The 19,124-nt window shown below is 40.3% G+C and overlaps 1 protein-coding gene across 1 annotated transcript in view; it reads left to right on the top strand.

The window, feature by feature from the left end:
• Nucleotides 1-19,124, top strand: part of myom2b (myomesin 2b) — a 121,647-nt gene that overhangs the window by 59,715 nt on the left and 42,808 nt on the right. The window contains exons 12-18 of the mRNA XM_068021681.1: nt 1,263-1,316; nt 4,857-4,984; nt 9,756-9,939; nt 12,046-12,220; nt 13,001-13,122; nt 16,422-16,609; nt 18,416-18,542. Of these exons, the coding sequence (XP_067877782.1) occupies nt 1,263-1,316; nt 4,857-4,984; nt 9,756-9,939; nt 12,046-12,220; nt 13,001-13,122; nt 16,422-16,609; nt 18,416-18,542 (978 nt within the window). The remainder of the gene's footprint in view (nt 1-1,262; nt 1,317-4,856; nt 4,985-9,755; nt 9,940-12,045; nt 12,221-13,000; nt 13,123-16,421; nt 16,610-18,415; nt 18,543-19,124) is intronic.

Here is a 19,124-nt window from a genome sequence, read left to right as displayed (position 1 = left end):
TTTCTGTTGGGTTGGGGCTCATTATTGATGCAGGGTGGGCTCCCAGTGGCATTTCTGTCACAGAGAGGGAGCCCACCATTGTCAGGGGGCGAAGCTCAATGATGCTGCACCAGGACAACCATTGTAGCCCTAGAAATATGAGGCGGCAGCAGTAAAGGGGGCTGAAGTGCTCCTGATGATCTATTTCTTTAAATTAAACTGAAGATTTTTCATGCTTCTTCCTCACCAAGTATGGAAACAAAAGTGGAGGAGAGAGGAGGTCACTACTGCTCAGTCCTCTCCCTAGAACAGGGCTATTGGCAGGCTTCGCACCATGACCACATCATGTCCCTTTATCTCTATTCTGCTGCTGGCAGGGGTCAGAAGAGAATTGGCTGGTTTCCTTGGCCCAGCTTCCTCTGCCATTCAAATGGGGTGGGGTGGTCAAGGGTCGAGCAGCTGAGTTCCCTACTTGAGGGGGATTGGGGAGAATGGGCAGTGGGAGAGGAAGAATTTCCTTAGGTGTTCTGAAGAGTGGGGAGCAGACGGTGGGCCTTCTTCCCATTTTCGTCTTCCCTGCTATACTACCCAATTTGGGGAAGTATATCGGAGGTAAGTACAGCACAGGTATCACTAGTAGAATGGCATGAGAGATGGGGAATCTGCAGAGTTTCATTGTTGCTTTGCACTGAGTATTCTGCTTCCAGCTAGTTTTGAAATAAATCATTGACATTAAAAATTTCAATACCTTATCTTTTAAGACAGTTTTATTATGTTGATCTTACTGTACATGCTTTTATTATTGCACTGCAGTTTCATTTCAAATGTTTTTATAGTGGCTCTGGTTAAATATGGTGGTTCTGAAATGTACTTTGATTATATTTTCACTTTTGTTCTCATTTTCCCCAACTGGAATTGTTAGATGGTTGGGCCCATCCTTCTAAGTAACGCTACTGCTTCTGTTTCGGTGCTGGAGGGTTGTTCCTGTCAACCCCTCTCACCAGTACACGCTGCTAAGCTTGATGCCAGACTGAGATCAGGGAATATCAGTTTAGGCCAAAATGAAAGGTCCCGCTTCCTGGTTCATGGCACAGAATGCATAGCATCCACACACTCATCTGACTGGGGTGCCCAAAACATTTCTGATACTTTTGTAGGAGGAGTAGACCATTAGCATTGTGCTGAAATATTTTGATATATTTGCCACTTGTTACCATGATTCCTGAGTATTTTCATTTTATATCCTATACTGTATAACACATTTTATTGTGTTCTTTCCTCAGCTATTTATTTCGATGAAACCAGACAAATTGTTATAAGCCAAGATGACTTAGAAGGTAGATCCAATTCTATACAGTATTTATTTGTGCTATTTTTAATTCTAGTTAGTAGAACCTGGAGATTACAGTAAATATTATTGTATTAGTGACTGATAAATGTGTGTATATCAAATTAATCCCTCTATCTTAATGTGGGTGGTGGGGGGCGGGGGGCGGGGTTAACTGTTTCATTTTAAGTGGATTGTTGCCTCAGTGAAAGTAGTGTGGAGGGGAACTTAATGGGAGCACATTGGAGTAGATTTTGCATTGAACCATTTTTATTTCCATTGAACTGAACAGAAATAAAAATTGGGAGGGATGTAAAATTAGCTGCCGACTCACTATCACGCGCACGAAGTCAAAATCTGCTCCAACTAATTTGTACAATTATATCACACTGTAATTTGCAGGTTAATAATATCTGGCATTAAAGGAAGTCAGTATCACAGCCTCCTTTACACAAAACATTGGAACTCCAATTCATAATAAGTCAAGGCTTTATTCCACCTCACCAATATATCACCAGTAAAGATTAAGGCAAGGATAAAGGTAAATGGTTATTGGGTTTAGGTTCTAATTAACTTATTAGATATCAGAGCGATATATTGCTTTATTAATATTGTGTCTAACTGAGTTCATCTGAGTTCATCTGGACTCAGATACAACACAATTAGACAGTTAAGAAGAACCTATTTTTCGAAAAAAAAGCAGCAAATCTGGCTACAGATTTACATGCTTGGGATACTGTACTTAATTCAGATACTGTCCCTTGTTTTCCCAAAGTGACAGATAGCAAGGGCTTTTTCCCTGCTTTATAGTCATTCCCTTACTATATATGATCACATTTGTGACTTTTACAATCCACTTAAGTCATCAAATTTTAGCTTGTGATCTTTAGGTCATTGCGTTTAACTTTGTCGGGCATCTGAGTCATTGAATAGATTGCTGAACAGACACAACTATAGGAGCCTCATCCTTATTAGATCCTGTTCTATTGTCTAAGGTTATCAGTGTTTTAGACAGTCAACTATCTTTCATTAGAAATGTCTTTGCCAGAATACCTTCCTGTGCAGCTGGTACTGTAAGCTATTTAAAATACTAAACACCTGCTTCCTGTATGGTTTGCTCAGTATATTTAATTTTGAGTTAAGGGCTTCAGAAGAGCTATGCGCAGAAGCACACACTGCTTTCTTAGGCTAATTTCTTTACCCATATCACTACACTGTGTCCTACCCATAATTTTTGCATTAGCCCCTCTGCCTTGATTTTGGTAAAAAGCTACAAGAGCAAATATATATTGTCGAGCAATGGTGAAGGGTAAACAATGGCAAAGAAAAAGAAGGCAGCTCGGATTGATGAAGTTGAAAGTAAATTGGACAGTGATGATAAAGATAGTAACATACTAGTTTGGAAAACAACAATGCCACAGCAACGACTTAAGGCATGACATGAGGCAATTTAAAAGACCAAAGGTTACACTCTGCAAGCAGTGCTCATGAAACAAGTTATCTAGAAAAATAATTTTGTGAGTGAACCATGATTTTGGGAATGGGAACTAATAAGTTACAATATAGTTTGGCCAGTGGCAAGAATTTTAGTTGCAGGGAGTGTTAGTCTTAGTAGCAATGTGCTCTATCCTTCTGCCTTTCCCTCTTTTTGCACTTATTCTTTTTATATTTGCAATATATGTTTATGATGCTCAATCTTTATCTTCACTTCCCTCTAAGGAGTTGTCTGGATTCCTAACCTAAACCTGCAAGTACAGCAGACCGATGTAATATGCTACAGAAAATCACAACCGGTGTTCATTTTTAACATTATTTGACAAATGTTTCTTTTCTAGATCCTCTGTAAAGCTGTAAGTGTGTGCAACAGCTGAACAGTACAAACTTTACTTTGTTATTTTCCTTTAAATATTATTGTCGTTGTGATGATGGCACAACTGTCAGCATTCACCGTTATTACTCCTCTGAAACTGATAGTGATTTCTGATGCCCTCTTATGCACATTTAAACACAAAAGTCCAGAAGTTGCTGTCAGTGAATCTACCCATCTCCATGTGCTGTTGAAGTCATTGCAGATGGAAATCAATTAGAAATCAATGAACTGATGAGACTAGCTCCTTTTATGCTGTGATAGTGCTGTTAAAAACCCGTGAGAAAGTTATTCCTGTTAATGAGGTGTAACTGCGTTTTTAACCAACGTGCTAAGTCATAATTACTGCTGAAGAACCACTTTCACCCTGGAAAGCTAGTTTTGTATTTCTGTAATGTCAATTTTTTTTCCATGATAAAATTTCCATAGATTTTTAATATAAAATTTTAAAGTTTATTACATTTCAGCTTCTAATGTGTAGTCTCAAACTTCATTTTGCTGTCTGTAAAATGTATTTTAAAAAGTGAAGGATAATCAGTACATTTTACTACCTGGTTTGCTGTCTGTGAGAATTCCTCAATGTGATTGGCTGTTTATGCAGCTTGATGACATAACTGTTGCTGAGCATCTGAAAATCCCCTTGACTTGGCACCAGATTCAAATTAACATCAAGAAAGGTGAAATCTATGCTACAGAGAAGATTGTGGGCAACTTTATTTGAGGTCAGCGAGAAGCATGTCACTTCACTACTGACCACAAAACCTGGGCGATTATATTTGTGACACCAAGAAATTTTTATACTGCTCATAGCTTATGTTTGGAATACTCATTTACCTGTTAAAAATCAGCACATATTAAGAATATCTTTTGATAATCCTCATGCATTTAATACAGAAAGAAAGTGATCCAGTCAGGTTGTGTGTTTAATTATTAATTCCCAGCCTGAGTATTTCCTCTTCCTCATCTCTGTTGAAGGCACTGCTGCATGCTGGGCTGTGGTTCCATGATGTCCCCAGTTCTCTGGTACCTCACCTAAGTCATACTTAATAGACTAGCTTGAACAATGAGAATTGGCAGCTACTGAACTGTTAAGGTCTTTGCAACAAAAACCTGAGTCTGCCCTCAACTGTCCTTCACAGACATGCATATGCAGCACTGGTCACTGAATACTAATCAGGTGTCTGGTGGATATTTTCCTTGGTAGTCTAACTGTACAAGTCTACGATAATAAAAACAAGAAATGCTGGAACCACTCAGCAGGTCTGGCAGCATCTGTGAAAAGAGAAGCAGAGTTAACGTTTTGGGTCAGTGACCCTTCTTCGGAACTGAAGTTCCAAGGAAGGGTCACTGAACCGAAACTTTAACTCTGCTTCTCTTTTCACAGATGCTGCCAGACCTGCTGAGTGGTTCCAGCATTTCTTGTTTTTATTTCAGATTTGCAGCATCCGCAGTATTTTGCTTTTATATTATGTACAAGTCTACTGCCTGGCCATTTGGGATCAGCTCAGCAACAACCAGAGATTGAGTCTGGGTCCTGCCTGGTCTGTATGGTTTAGTGTTACAGCAGTGCTTCTTTTCAGGCAGTGCTATCATCGACATGCACCTAGTTTTTTTTTGAGTTGTATTGTAGAGATTATAATTCTAGTAGCAGTAATCCTTTTGTCTCTTACCTCTATTCCATAGGGGACGTAAAACCCCCAGGGATACCCATGAATGTCCATGCAGCTGAGACCAGCAAGAATTACATTGTACTCAGTTGGGATCCACCTGATCCACGTGGCAGACAGCCACTGAAGTATTACATTGAAAAGGTATACAACTTCTATCTGTGCCTCAGCCAAAAGTTTTTGTAATGATTCATTTTTCCAACTGATTTTTTGTAATATTGCTCATCCATGCAGAATTAAAATATCTTATTAAATCAAAATAACTTTCAAATTATCAATTTGGAACTTGAGCGTAAAATAATAATTATGTTTGTTGAAAATGCATTTGTGCAGATCATGCTGATATTTAGATGTGGAAGGATAGGAGAAGACTTGAGCAAACATAAACGCCAGCATGAACTGATTGCGTCGAATGGCCTGTTTCTGTGCTGTATATTTTATGGAGTTCTATAAAAGATCGATGGAAAGGGGCTGCAGTCATTGAAAAGGAGTAGCAACACAAAGGGGCTACAGTACAAAAGAGTTACACTAAGGCAAAAATTGAACCTTGCTGTGCCCATTCTTCAGGTGCAGAATGGAGCAAAATACTGTGGATGCTAGAAATCTAAAATAAAAACACAAAGTGCTGGAAATACTCAGCAGGTCTGGCAGCATCTGTGGGACAGAAACAGAGGTAATGATTCAGGCCAATGACCATTCCGATGAAAGATCATCAACCTGAAACATTAACTCTGTTCTTTCTTCATTGATGCTGCCAGACCAATTATCCGGTGCTGTTTCCCTTGCCCCAAGGGTGTCTGAAATAGTTAGATGGCATATTGGGTTAGGTGCCATTCAGGCATCCCCTGCCAGTTAAAGCAGGCAATTGCCTGAGACTGAAGCAGACTGTCTGCAACGTTGGTGTCATATTTGACCTCAAGATGGGGTTTTGACCAGCTAATTGTACCATTCCCACCTATTTGTGTCCATTTCCACCTCCATAACATCATGTGACTCCCTCCCTGCCTCAGCTAATCTGCAGCTGAACCCCTCATTCATGCCTTTGTTGCCTCTAGACTTGACTAATCCAATGCTGTCTTAGCTGGCTTCCCACTTTCTTCCCTCTGTAAACCTGAGCTAATCCAAAACTCTGTTGCCCGTGCCCTAACTCCCACTGAGTCCAATTCACCCATCGCTCCTGTGTGCACTCACCTACATTGGCTCTCGGTTGAGCAATGCCTGTATTTTAAAATTATCCTCCTTGCTTTCAAATCTCTCCATGGCCTCAACCCACCCCATCTCTGTAATCTCCTTCAGCCCCCTGAGATATCTGCGCTCCTCTAATTCTGGCCTCTTGATCGTCCCTGATTTTAATCACGTCACCAATAGAGGCTGTGCCTTCAGTTGCCTAGGCCCTAAGCTCTGAAATTCCCTCCCTAGACTACTCTGCCTCTTAATCTCTCTTTCCTTCTTTAAGATGCTCCTTAAAACCTACCTCTTTGACCACGATTTTGTCATCTGCCTTAATATCTCCTGATATGGCTCAGTGTCAAATTGTTTGATAACACTCCTGTGAAGCACCTTTGAACGTTTTACTATGTTAAAGGTGCTATATAAATACAAGTTGCTGTTGTATTATTGTTGTTAGGTGCCCTGTATATGTCAATAAGGAGCCTAACACCTGTTTCCCAGGACCTCTCCCTGAAATTCATTATGCCTGAGCAGAGAATGCACTGGGCTTGCTCCTCTCATGTTTTTGGATCCTTAAAGGCTGGAGGCTGCCGTGAAAAATTAAGTACTTTATTTGTAATTTATCTTCATGTGGAGCTGGGGCAAGCAGGACTGTTCCTCATTGCTCCCAAATATTACTGCGGGCTGTTGATGGCCTGGGCTCACCCCACCTCGCATTCCTCCCCACTCCCAGAACTTACCTGAAGGAGCCCAAATTTTACCTAATTGGACTCTAACCTTCCTACTCCATGAGCATCAATTTTGTTAACCAGCCTTTTATGTGGTACCTTTTCAAACACTTTCTTAAAATCCATATAGACAACATCCACTGCATTCCCTTCATTAACTTTCATTTACTTCATCATAAAATTCAATGAGATTAGTCAAGCATGATCTGCCTATTACAAATCCATTCTGGTTGCCCTTAATTAATTCAAACCACTCCAGTGTAGTTTATAGTTTCTAAACCTTACCCCCCACTGATGTTAAACTAACTGGCCTGTAGTTGCTAGAACTGTCCTTACATCCTTTGTTGAATAAGGGTGTCACGTTTGCCACCCTCCAATCCTCTGGCACTTCCCTGTATCCAGGGAAGATTGGAAAATTATGGAAAACCCTTCCGCTATCTTCATCCCCACTTCCTTTAGCAACCTGGGATGCAAGCCATCTGGACCAGGTAACTTATCTACCCAAAGTATAGCCAGCCTTTTTAGTACCTCCCCGCTCTCAATTTTTACCCTATCCATTGTCTCTACTCTCTTTGCTTCTACCAATATTTTGTCAGATTCCACTTCCTTAGTGAACACTGATTCAAAGTACTCATGAAGTATATTAGCATTGCACTGTGCCCCTAAGCATATATTATCCTCTTTGTCCCGAATAAGCCTCATTCCACCTCTTACTACCCATTTACTATTTACATGCTGGTAAAGATTTTTAGGTTTCCTTTTATGTTGACTGCCATTCTAATCTCTCATTCTCTTTTTGCCAGTCGTATTTGCCTCTTCACCTCCCCTCTCAACTTATTGTATATGGCCTGGTTCTCACTTGAAGTATTCAGCTAACATGCATCATACACCATTTTTTTGTTTCATCATATTCTCTATCTCCTCTCGTCATCCAAGGAGCCCTGTTTTTGGTTCCCTTATCTTTTGCCCTTGTTGGAATGTTCCTAGCCTGTACCTGAAGCATCTCTTCCTTAAAGATCTGATACAGCTCTTCCTGTAAGTCTTTGGTTCCATTCTACCCCGGCTAGATCCCTTCTCATCACATTGAAATTGGCCCTCTTCCAATCTAGACGTTCTACCTTATTTTGTTCTTTGCTTTTCTGCATTACTAGTCTAAACCTTAAGATACAATGATCACTCTTGCCCAAGTGCTCCCCGACAGACACTCGGTCCACTTGGCCCACCTCATTCCCAGCACCAGATCCAGCAATGCCTCCTTTCAATTTGGGCTGAGAACATACTGATCAAGGATGATCTTCCAATCAGACATCCAGAGGCAGTTTGCTGGAACTGAGGCCCAAGGCCCAATTTTGGTCAAGTCTCGATCCTCTGGCTTTAGGCACATGTTCTCAGCACACTGACCATTCTGCACCTGAAAATGGTCCAAAACTAATTTCTACCCCAGTGTTTCAGGTCTGTAGTGAAATAGAGTTGCATTGTGTAAGGCCGTTGTATATGTTAGCTGCACAGCGGTTCCCTTCTGAACTATAAATGTACATCTAAAATCTTTAACACCAGTATTCACAACATCTTTATGGAACATAATTAATAATTCATATCATATCTAGCTTTTAATGTGCAGTTTTAAAGTTGTTTACCCCAAACTTTTGCTAAATCTCGTGTCAGCCTTGGCTCAGTGATATTACTCTTGTCTCTGAATCAGAAGATTGTTGGTTCATGCTCTACTCCATGGTCTGAGCACGTAATCTAGTCTAACATTTCAGTTTGGTACTGAGACAGTGCCCTATTGTCAGGGGTGCTGTCTTTTGGATGAGACATTAAACTAAGGCCTGCCTTCTCAGGTGGATGTAAAAGATCTAGTGTCACTAATCAAAGAAACGCAGGGGAAGTGTCCTGACCAATATCACCAAAGCAGATTTCCTGGCTTTTCATCTCTTTGCCGTTTGTGGGACCTGGCTACATGCAAATTGATTGCCATGTTTGCCATATAACAGTGCCGACACTTCAAAAGTAATTCATTGGCTGTAAAGTGTTTTGGGATGTGAAAGGTGCTAAATAAATGCAAGTTCTTTCTTAGCATATTTTATTGAAGTTAGAGAAGAATGGATTGAGTATAAACAATTAACTGCAAAATCATTTATTAGATTTTTCTTAGACTCATGAAAAGAACAGCAAAAAATGGTACAATACACAGAACACTGTAAATGTACAGTAAATGTCTTGTGCATCGTCTTCCTGTATTGGTGATGCCCTATATTAAATCAAATGTAATGTCAATAGTTTTTTAATCTCTGATAGTTTTACAGGGGGAAGCTGATTATTTTTTCATATGGCAAAGATTAAATGGTATTCACTCAACTTCAAAGTTTAAGCTTTTTTGCTTTGTTCTTAACAATCCTGACTTGAACAAATTGTAGTAGATTTAAATAAAAATGACCATTGAAATACCACAACTTCTGATAATATATGCAATGCATGTCCCCTTCACTAATTGTGGAAACCATTCTCTTTATAACCTAATCAATAGAATATTGGTGATTGGAAAACCACATGATACATGACTGTATAACACAGATAAAACTTACATCTTTTAAATCATGTAAACGCCATCTGTACAACACTCCTTGCTAGCTCAAATACTGCCAAAGACTCCTTGTTTGGCAGAAAAATCAAATCAAATACTTTGATGAAAGCAAAATACTGCAGATGCTGGTAATCTGAAATAAAAATAAGAAATGCTGGAAATACTCAGCAGGTCTGGCAGCATCTGTGGAGAGAGAAGCAGAGTTAACATTTCAGGTCAGTGGCCCTTCGTCAGAACTCTGATTAATTCTTGCTTGAGTTCACTGACCTGAAACGTTAGCTCTGCTTCTCTCTCCACAGATGTTGCCAGACCTGTTGAGTATTTCCAGCATTTCTTGTTTTTAAATCAAATATTCTGCCCATAATGCATCTCTCCAAAGCCTCCAAATGAGTACCAGACTGTTTCTGTAATGAAGTTCTGTTTGATCTTTCAGACCATGGCTGGCAGCACATCCTGGCAAAGGGTCAACCAAGAGATTGCTGCAAGATCCCCACGTTTTGCTATATTTGACTTGGCTGAAGGAAAATCCTATGAATTCCGTGTTTTTGCTGTTAACAAGTTTGGTATGAGCCAACCATCAGCGTCCACTGGACCAGTGGTAGTTCAGGAACGCATTGGTAATAATTTTGTTCAACGTAGGGTAAATTTTATTGTAGAATTAGTATTACAAACACATGTTTTTCCTTTCATATACATCTTGAATACGTGCAATGCGATCTTTTCACTCTGCTAGACCACTGAAGTTAAACTGTAAAGATTCATTGCCAACAGGATCTTGCAATGACGAAGTATTATCATTATGAAATAATTGTTCGGTCATGTACAGTCTGCTTTAATTGATAATAGCCCATATTAGACCAAAGTGTAATTATAATGAATATGAGCAGTTCCTTTTTGATGGTTCTCAATTCCATTTGAATATCTTGGGATTATATTCTTCAATACTTCAATCAATCCCTGCTGTCTTCGGAAATACATTCAGTTGTCTTCTAAACCCAGTTATTCTTCAGTTTTAAGGGCATTCCTTGGTAATTGATTCCATAATGAGTTCTTTTTGAGGGAAAAATTCTGACTAACTTTCTTTCTTAGTCCTAATTTTTAATTTGTGCCTCTGATAGTCCTTACAGAGAGGTTTGCTTGCAACAATCATCAAACCCTTCATAATTAATGAAAAATTTTAATTAAATCACTTCAAATCCTTCAGTTTTCCAAAGAAAATAAGCAACTGGTTTAAGAAATCTTTTGTTGCTCAGTCATCCAGTGTAATTATCATGGTTTAGTGCATTTACTGTAATTTATGATCACTGAATAAATGGAGGCTATATCTTGAAAATAGATAACACCACATCTGAGTGAAAATACTCGCCTTATCACATCACTGATAGCATGTTTTCAATGGAGAAAATGAATGAATTTCAACATTTATTTTTTCAGTTGTTTAATTCAGGAAAATCAGTTGAAACTGTTTTGCAATCAAATTCTATGATAGCATTTGGAGATACTTACCTTCCTTAAGTGGCCATTCTTTATATATGGGCTTCAACAATTACATTTTTGACTGTAGTAGCATCATAACCAAGCCTAGTCTTGCCCTGCTGCCTTATTCACACCCATGCACTTTCCAGGACGAATCACTGCATAATGATCAGAAATGCAAAAACTCAGGGGCACTGCCACTATTTGTAACGTCCAAACTCTTGCTCCAGCTGATACTAGCAAAACTGGTACAGTCCAGGGTTTGAATCTGACACCCAGCTGACCTCTTTGTTCCTTTGTAACAGAATGGGTGATGCACTTACCAGTTAAAACATCGGTGATGTCAAGTGTCATTTTTTAAATTATATCTTTAAGACCAAAGGATCTAAAATTTTGTTTCTTTAAAAAAAAAATTCTTGCGATGTTAGTGACACTTTCCCACCCATTGTTGCCCTGAGAAGGCAGGGATGGTGGAATTTCTCCTTGCATCATGGTAACATTTGTAAATTCTTGGATATTGACCTGGCAGCGATGAAGGAGCGGAAATAGATTTCCAAGTCAGGATGATGTGTGATGATGTCCCCACAACATTGCTGCTCTTGTCCTTGGTAGTAGGGATTTGAAGCGAAGGGAGGTCTGTCAAAGTTGCTGCAGTGTATTCTGTAGATTGTATGCATTGTAGCCCCAGCGCATCAGTGGTGGAGGGGATGGGGGCAGGGAGACTGATCAAGCAAACTGTTCTGTCTTGAATGGTACTGAACAGTTGCAATCCTCCAAGAGTGAAGAGTATTCTATTACACTCCTGAATTGAATCTTCTAGATGGAAAGAGGCTTTAGGGCGTTCAAGAGGTGAGCCACTCATCATAGAGTACCCAGCCTCCTCCCTGATTTTGGGAGCCGTGGTGTTGAAATGGCCGGTCTAATTAAGCTTCTGGTCAGTGGTGGCCCCCAAGATGTTGATGGTGTATAACTTGATGGTGGTGATGCCATTGGAGGGAAATAGCTGAGCTTTCTCTTGTTCGAGCTGGTCACTGTCTGCCCTTAAGTGGTGAATATTATTTGCCACTTGGCAAGCCAAACCTGGGTGGTGTCCAATTCCTGCTGTAGATTGGCATTGACTGTTTCATTATCATGGAAATTATGAATGGCACTGAACACTGTTGCAAAATATTCCTTCTAGTACAACCTTGAACCTCACCATTATATTGTGATTTTTAAAAAAATGTGATTATTCTCACCTTTTTCAGAGATTCCATCTCCGCCTGTTGCTGTTCAATCTGCAAGAAACACAAAGCATTCAGTTGTTGTGCATTGGACGGCTTCAAAAACTGCCAGTGAACTGATTGGCTACTATGTCGATTCCTGCCTGGTGGGAACTAATGACTGGCAGCCATGCAATCATAAGCCTATAAAATACACAAGGTCATTCTCACAATTCCTGTCTTCAGTTTGTATGAATTAAGGTAGAACTCTAAATCAAAAATCCTTATTGTATGTCACAGTACATAAGATTTCCTATTAAATAAAAATTCGATAGATTGGCTGAACGGTTCAGTGGGTTTATGCCAGATCTCTACTGATTCTGGAACCTCTGTCTGCCCTTTATAAAACCATTGACACAGAGAAAGAACTGGCACTAGAGACCATCTTTATTGGATCTTCCTGCTTCCCTGGCTCAAACCTACCATAACATTGAAAGCCAACACCAATATCATGAGATGTATCGGTTTCGAAAAGGTTGCAAATGGGCCCTACCAGGGATCCATGTCAGGGAAGCAGCCTAGACCCATGAAGATAAGGGGCCAATTTCTTTCTGTACATTCTGAAGGAGCCACTCCATGGGTTACCTTTCTGCTGATTCTGCAAACTCTGGCAGAGTGGTATCAGTGGATGTGATCCTGGTGTACTTGCTTGGGTTGTGGCCCATGGGTTTTTGGGCCTTGAACTTCAGCATACTGCTTCTATTTTAATAGCTAGAGGTTCAATCAATGCAAAAAACAGAAAAAGTCAATTAGTAACAAATGAAGGAAGAGGTGAGATTTAACACCCAGCAAATATTTTCTAGTTTAGTTTTTTTCCAGGCGATAACAGAATATACCACCTCCAAAATTATATTGACACTGGAAGACTTGTGAATGCATTTACCTTAACTGAAGGATTACTTAAACAAAATATTACCCTTTCTATGCTTTTCCCCTTTAGCTTTGTTGTTCATGGTCTAAAGAATGGGCACAAGTACATCTTCCGTGTGAAGGCTGTCAATGCTGTGGGAATGAGTGAGGTGTCCCAAGAATCGGACCCCATTATTGTCCAAGCAGCTCTTAGTGAGTACTCATTCCTGGCTTTCAAAAACAGTTTGTGCATTACAATAGGGGAAATACAAAGTACGAGACTTGAAATTATTACTGATGCAAATAAAGATTGGAGTTTAATTATTTGGAATGCCTAACCTCATAGAGTGGGAGGTATATAATTCAATAGTAGCCTTCAATATATTTGAAGGAGAAAGATTTGCAGGAACATGGGGAAAGTGTGGGAGAGAGGCTAACTGGATTGCTCTTGGAAAAAGCCGACACAGACTTGCTGGCCCAATGGCCTCTTTCTATGCTGTAGTAGTCCATGATTCTGTGATGGGAATAAAGGTTTCCTGATGGATTTTCTGAATTTAAAAAATTAAGTGTTCAGGCAAGTTATTAAATATCATAATTTCTATTTGTGTGGATGTCTGAAAAACAAACATTAAAGATGTTTTAATACCAATAACACGAAGGCACAGTTTGATCGCATTGACACTGCTACCTTAGGACTGAAAGGGAAACAACACTCTTGCAAAGAGGATTCAGTAAAACAATGGTAGTCGAGGCATTTGTTATCTCAAACTTTTCAGTTATAGATGTTAACAGGCTTTTACATAGTTTGAGGCTTAAGCTTTATTCCATCCCTCGCTGGGAAACATGAAAAAACACATTAAACACATATAAAACCAGTGTTTCTATAATTTGTATTTGTGGAAAACATAGCAATGCACAGAAATAACAGTACAATTTCTAAATAAGTGATTTGAATTTTCGCAATCTACACTTGATTTTGGGGAAAAGTCTCCAACTTTAAGGGCATTTAAGTGGACATTGGATAGACACATGGATGAAAATGGAATAGTGTAGGTCAGATGGTTTCACAGCTCGGCGCAACATCGAGGGCCGAAGGGCCTGTACTGCGCTGTAATATTCTAATTCTAAAAAAAAAATTCTAATTCTAAAAAAAAAGACTCTTAGGATCTGCATCCCTGCAGATTGAGACATAGGGGCTGTAATTTTACACCCCCGAAACCAACCGATGGGGGGGGCATAAAATTGAGTCAGAGGCTGGGGGAGTAGGCCGTTACAGACCTCCTCCGGCCCTGCTGCAATTATTTTATGTGGGGCGGCGGTGGCGAGAAACGGCCCACCCGCCCCAGATCAATAAAGGCCTCTAAGTGGCTAGTTAACTGCACTTGAGGGTCTTCGCCTACCGCCATGGTATTTTACCCTTGGCGGCCGGATGGCAGAAGCCTTGAAAACCCCACCCGGGCAACCCAGGCGACTTCCTTGTGGGTTGATGTGGAGCCCTCCTGATCGGGCTCACTGTGCCCGGAAGGCTGCCTCTGAAGTCCCAGCTGCCCCCAACACACACACTACCTCCGCGCCCCCCCCCCAACCGACCCGCCCCTTGCCTCACCAGGGCCCGACCGATTGTCCCTGGTGAGGCCCTAAAAACTTTTCTGTCTTCTGGGGCCGTCCTTCATCTTGCTTATAATGGCTGGGTGTAGTCCCAGCAGTGGCCACCGCTCCTGGTGGCGCTGCTGGGACTAAGAGCTGCCAGACAATCAGCAGCAGCTCCGTTAGGCAGGACTTCCTGCCTCAAGGAGAAGCAAGTCCCACCCAAGACCAATTAAAGGCCTGGGGAGCAAAAAATCCCGGTTTGGTTCCCCAGGCCCAGCGGAGGATGCTCGCCACTGACTTTTCAGCTAATGGGTGGAGCCTCCCGCCCAGTGAAAAATTCCGGCCATGGTGCTGGAAAGGGAAGCTCTGCTATCCTTTGAAGGGTCGTTTCTGTACTGAGGGGAGCATAAGTAAAATTCTAAGGAAAGAACTAAAAACCATGAAGGGAGAGGTAGCAACAGCAGTTGACCGGGGAGTGTGGGTACAGGAGTTGAAAGTGTCATTTTATATAATTTTTTTTCTTATGTAATTTGACATATAGAGTATATTAATGTTATCCTGACATTTTTTTGCATTTGAATATTTTGGTAAAGTTGACCCAGACTTGACATCCATCAAATTAGAAGTCAGTCCTTATTTTAATTTTTCAGAAGCATTAACTTCTGCTTCACTTGATTTTGAAGGATCTCAGATATATTTCAGAGAAATTGCGACTTATAGCTGAAGAGTATTCAAAATATAGATGCCTTGGTGTAGAATTTACCATGGGTGTCAATGGCTGAAAGCTTAAGACTATTCCTATGTCATTCTACTGTCAGCTATTTTAGGAAGTTATATGAACTTAAGTGGATTAACACCTTCAATAAAATAGCATATAGGAATGTTCTATGAATATGTTAAGAAACAGTTTGCTATTTTTGCCAAAAATATGCTTGGGTGTCATAGAATCTTTTTTTAAAATAGTACAGACATTAGTTCTGTGCCGTATCTAAATGACTTTCTTTATGTGATCATTTTAGGAGGAGGTATTCCTCATGGTAGGTACTGGAGCATGTGTGAAGCAATCAGTCACATTTTTGGCTAACAATACCTTAAAGCACCGTGTTGTTTCTTTAATGGATCAACATATTAACATGTCCACTGTGGTACCAGCACAAGAACACAATTTAATACTCACTCCCTTTTAAGCCTAAAGCACCAGTGCTGCAACTGTGGAACAACACATTTTTAATTCTCACAGACAGTCTGATCATTGAACTCAGATCCAACATTTTTTTGGTGAAATAGTTATTAATGACAGTTATTTCCTGCCTTTTAGATGCCAGTTATATTGTATAATCTGCACTGATTGGTTCTGCATCCACACAAAAACTTGGGTGTGAAGCTACCAAGCTCATGATGCTTTGTGTTTTAGGAAGCAGCTTGAAAACTCCCACAAGGTGGAAGCCTCACACTGCTTTGGCTGCAAACTGAAGTTTAAAAGCAACCTTTTAAAATTACTTGCTAACCTTTTTAATGCTAGCAGAGACCAACTGTCTCATCCTGCAAACATTTAAGGGATATTTGGTCACCTGTGAGCAGACCAGTGCTTTGTTTTCTTAGCTGGATAGTAATGTAGAGCCAACAGTAAAACTTGAGTATGTCAGTTCCATATCACTCTATTTAAGTAGCATTACCAGTCATGTAACAATATCCTAAAAATCTAATTGAAGTTATTCAAGATTATATGCTATGTAGCAAGTATGTCTGGTGTATTCAAAAATGTACTAATTGTTCTTGTTTTTTTAATTAGCCAGTTATATAATAATTTCAGCCAAGGAAAGACTGATTATTTTCTTAAAGTCATTGGGACTTACTGGGTGGTTTTTCCAGATTCTGGAGTCAGGATTTACATTCCTCATGCAGTGTATGTCTCCCCATAGCTGCTCCGTCATCGCCTTATGGGATGACGCTCCTTGACTGCACAAATGACTCTATGACGTTGGGCTGGAAGTCACCAAGATTCACCGGTGGCTCAGATATCACTGGATACTACATGGATCATCGTGAAGTCACTGATCTACATTGGCATGAAAGTAACACAAAAACAATCACTGGAAGAGTTTACAAAGTTAGTGTTATGTTTAATATTTATACAAAGGGTAACTATTTCCCCCAAATGTGAAGAGCTTTTCTTTGTTTCCACTAGCCAGTCACCAAATACAAAATGCCAAATACCTCTGACTGTGTTGGTAAATCACACAGAATGGAACTTTTGAAATGTATCCGGTTGGAATTAAAGATCTATTTTTTCTGCATCTTTGATATTTAAAACATGCCAAAACTATATTATCAGCAACATCTTGCCTGGGCATTAAGCATTAACTGGGTGCAGTAAGCATTATACACCAGTAACAAAGAATATCTGCTTTTCCTGTTGTTTTAAGTGAATGGGATGAAAATTGAGCAGCTCCATTAGAGGTGTGCAATCCTCCCTGCCTAATTTCCCTTTCTGTATTCCTCTTACGTGATGCTCAGAGAGTGAAGATAAAATCCTACCCATCTTATGTATACGTTGCCATGATATTATGCACTTTCTCTTGTCTTGTGCCTGATAACGTGGCAGAATAAGGTGAGCAACCTTTTAATCAATGAGCAATAATATTTTATTTTGTACATATATATAATTTGGCTTTTAAAGTTATAAAACCTTATATAGTGTTGGATTTCTCTACTGCTGTTGGTTCTATTCAGTTCACTTAATGCTTTCTACAGAGCATTGAAAGCCTGTCCAATTCACCAGAGAAACCTCAGTGTGGGGTTGTCATCAGCATAATGTCCAATGCCACCTTCTTCAGGTGTCCCTGAAAATAGGTGCCCAACCACTGAGAAGAGTAAATTGAGAGTCAGCCATTGTCAGACACAGGTACCATTCTGCCATAGGAGGAGGCTTTGAAAATGCTGGGCAATGTGAATGGGGCAGAGATCTACTTCCTCCTGTCCTTTGCATAAGGAATATGTGTTCCTGGAAAACAGTGGTCAGGAACATTAGCCCCACTGTCTCAAAGTATCTAGAGACTCGCAGTCTCTGAAAACCATTTGAGCTTGCATTCAATCCCCCACATCAATTCCTTACAACTTTCATAAGTATGGTTAATCTTGTCAGGAGCAGGATTTCCCAAATATAGATCCTGAGAAGGATTCAGATGAAGAAGGCCTTTCAATCAATTTCATCTCATCCTTCCAGATTACAAACTTAGCATTTTTTCATTACAGCACCTAAATGAAGCCAGCATTTTGAAATCAATTATTCTTCCTGATAACTAGACATTGCAACTATTGGACACCCTCCGTGTAAAGAAAAGCTTCCCGATATTTGTCCCAAATTTGCCTTGCCCGACCCCAGACTTGTGCCCTCTTGTCTTGGGTTTACTTTCTCTATCCCATTTATTATGTCATATATTTTTATAAGCACACCTGCTGAGATTTTTTTCTGGGGCTGATGAGTCCCAGTATATCAATTCGTTCCTCATTGCTCTTTCCTGTTATATCAAGGATCAGGCTTATTGCTTCCCCTGCATTGTCTTTAGAGCCTGGTTGGTCCCCACATGTCATTGTGATGTCACTGTGACTGCAATTCCAGGTCACTTATGTGTACCAGGATAAGGGGCCTGGAGTAAAACACAGCAGGGATGAATTTGTGCAAGGACTCTCCCAGCTGTCTGCTATAACTTGCGCTATTTATTCTGTTTCTCTAAAGTTTTTGTGGATCTTCTGCTGAACTTATGGTGAAAACCCCCATCGAAATTAATTAATTTGTTTGGAGAATGTAACTTACAATACAGTATAAATTATTTTTAAGCTGTTTGAAGTTTTCTGCCACAATCGATGGTGGTAGCAATGTTGATGGATTCTTTCTTTTCTTGTCCCTTGAAAGGTTGAAAATCTGAAAGAAGGTTCTTTCTATGAATTTAAAGTCAGTGCTGTGAATCTGGGTGGTGTTGGCATCCCTTCAGAGTCCAGTCGACCTTTCAAATGTGAAGCATGGACTATGTCAGAACCAGGTAATAAATTACCAGCAACATATCATTGTTAACACCAGTCACTCATAACACAGACCAGCCAGTTGAACGAAGTGTACATGTTCATTTGTAACAAGCTTCGCAAAAGAGTTCAATTGTCAGCATTAAAGACATTGGCCTCAATAGACCTGGGCCTGGAAAGGTGGAAAGCCTAATTTCCATCTGCGGCAGGGGGAGGCAGGAAGTTGGGGATGAAAGCTGGTTAGACTAGGATTCTGCCCCATTCAGATGGCCCTTTATATTCCAGTGGAAGGAGGGCCAAGGGCAGATTAGATTAGATTAGAGATACAGCACTGAAACAGGCCCTTCGGCCCACCGAGTCTGTGCCGACCATCAACCACCCATTTATACTAATCCTACACTAATCCCATGTTCCTACCAAACATCCCCACCTGTCCCTATATTTCCCTACCACCTACCTATACTAGTGACAATTTATAATGGCCAATTTACCTATCAACCTGCAAGTCTTTTGGCTTGTGGGAGGAAACCGGAGCACCCGGAGAAAACCCACGCAGACACAGGGAGAACTTGCAAACTCCACACAGGCAGTACCCGGAATCG

The sequence above is a fragment of the Heterodontus francisci genome, chromosome 3 (assembly GCF_036365525.1).
Source record: "Heterodontus francisci isolate sHetFra1 chromosome 3, sHetFra1.hap1, whole genome shotgun sequence".
Classification (NCBI taxonomy): Eukaryota; Metazoa; Chordata; class Chondrichthyes; order Heterodontiformes; family Heterodontidae; genus Heterodontus; species Heterodontus francisci.
The sequence above is the reverse complement of the archived record's forward strand: the minus strand, read 5'-3'. Positions and strand labels throughout refer to the sequence as shown.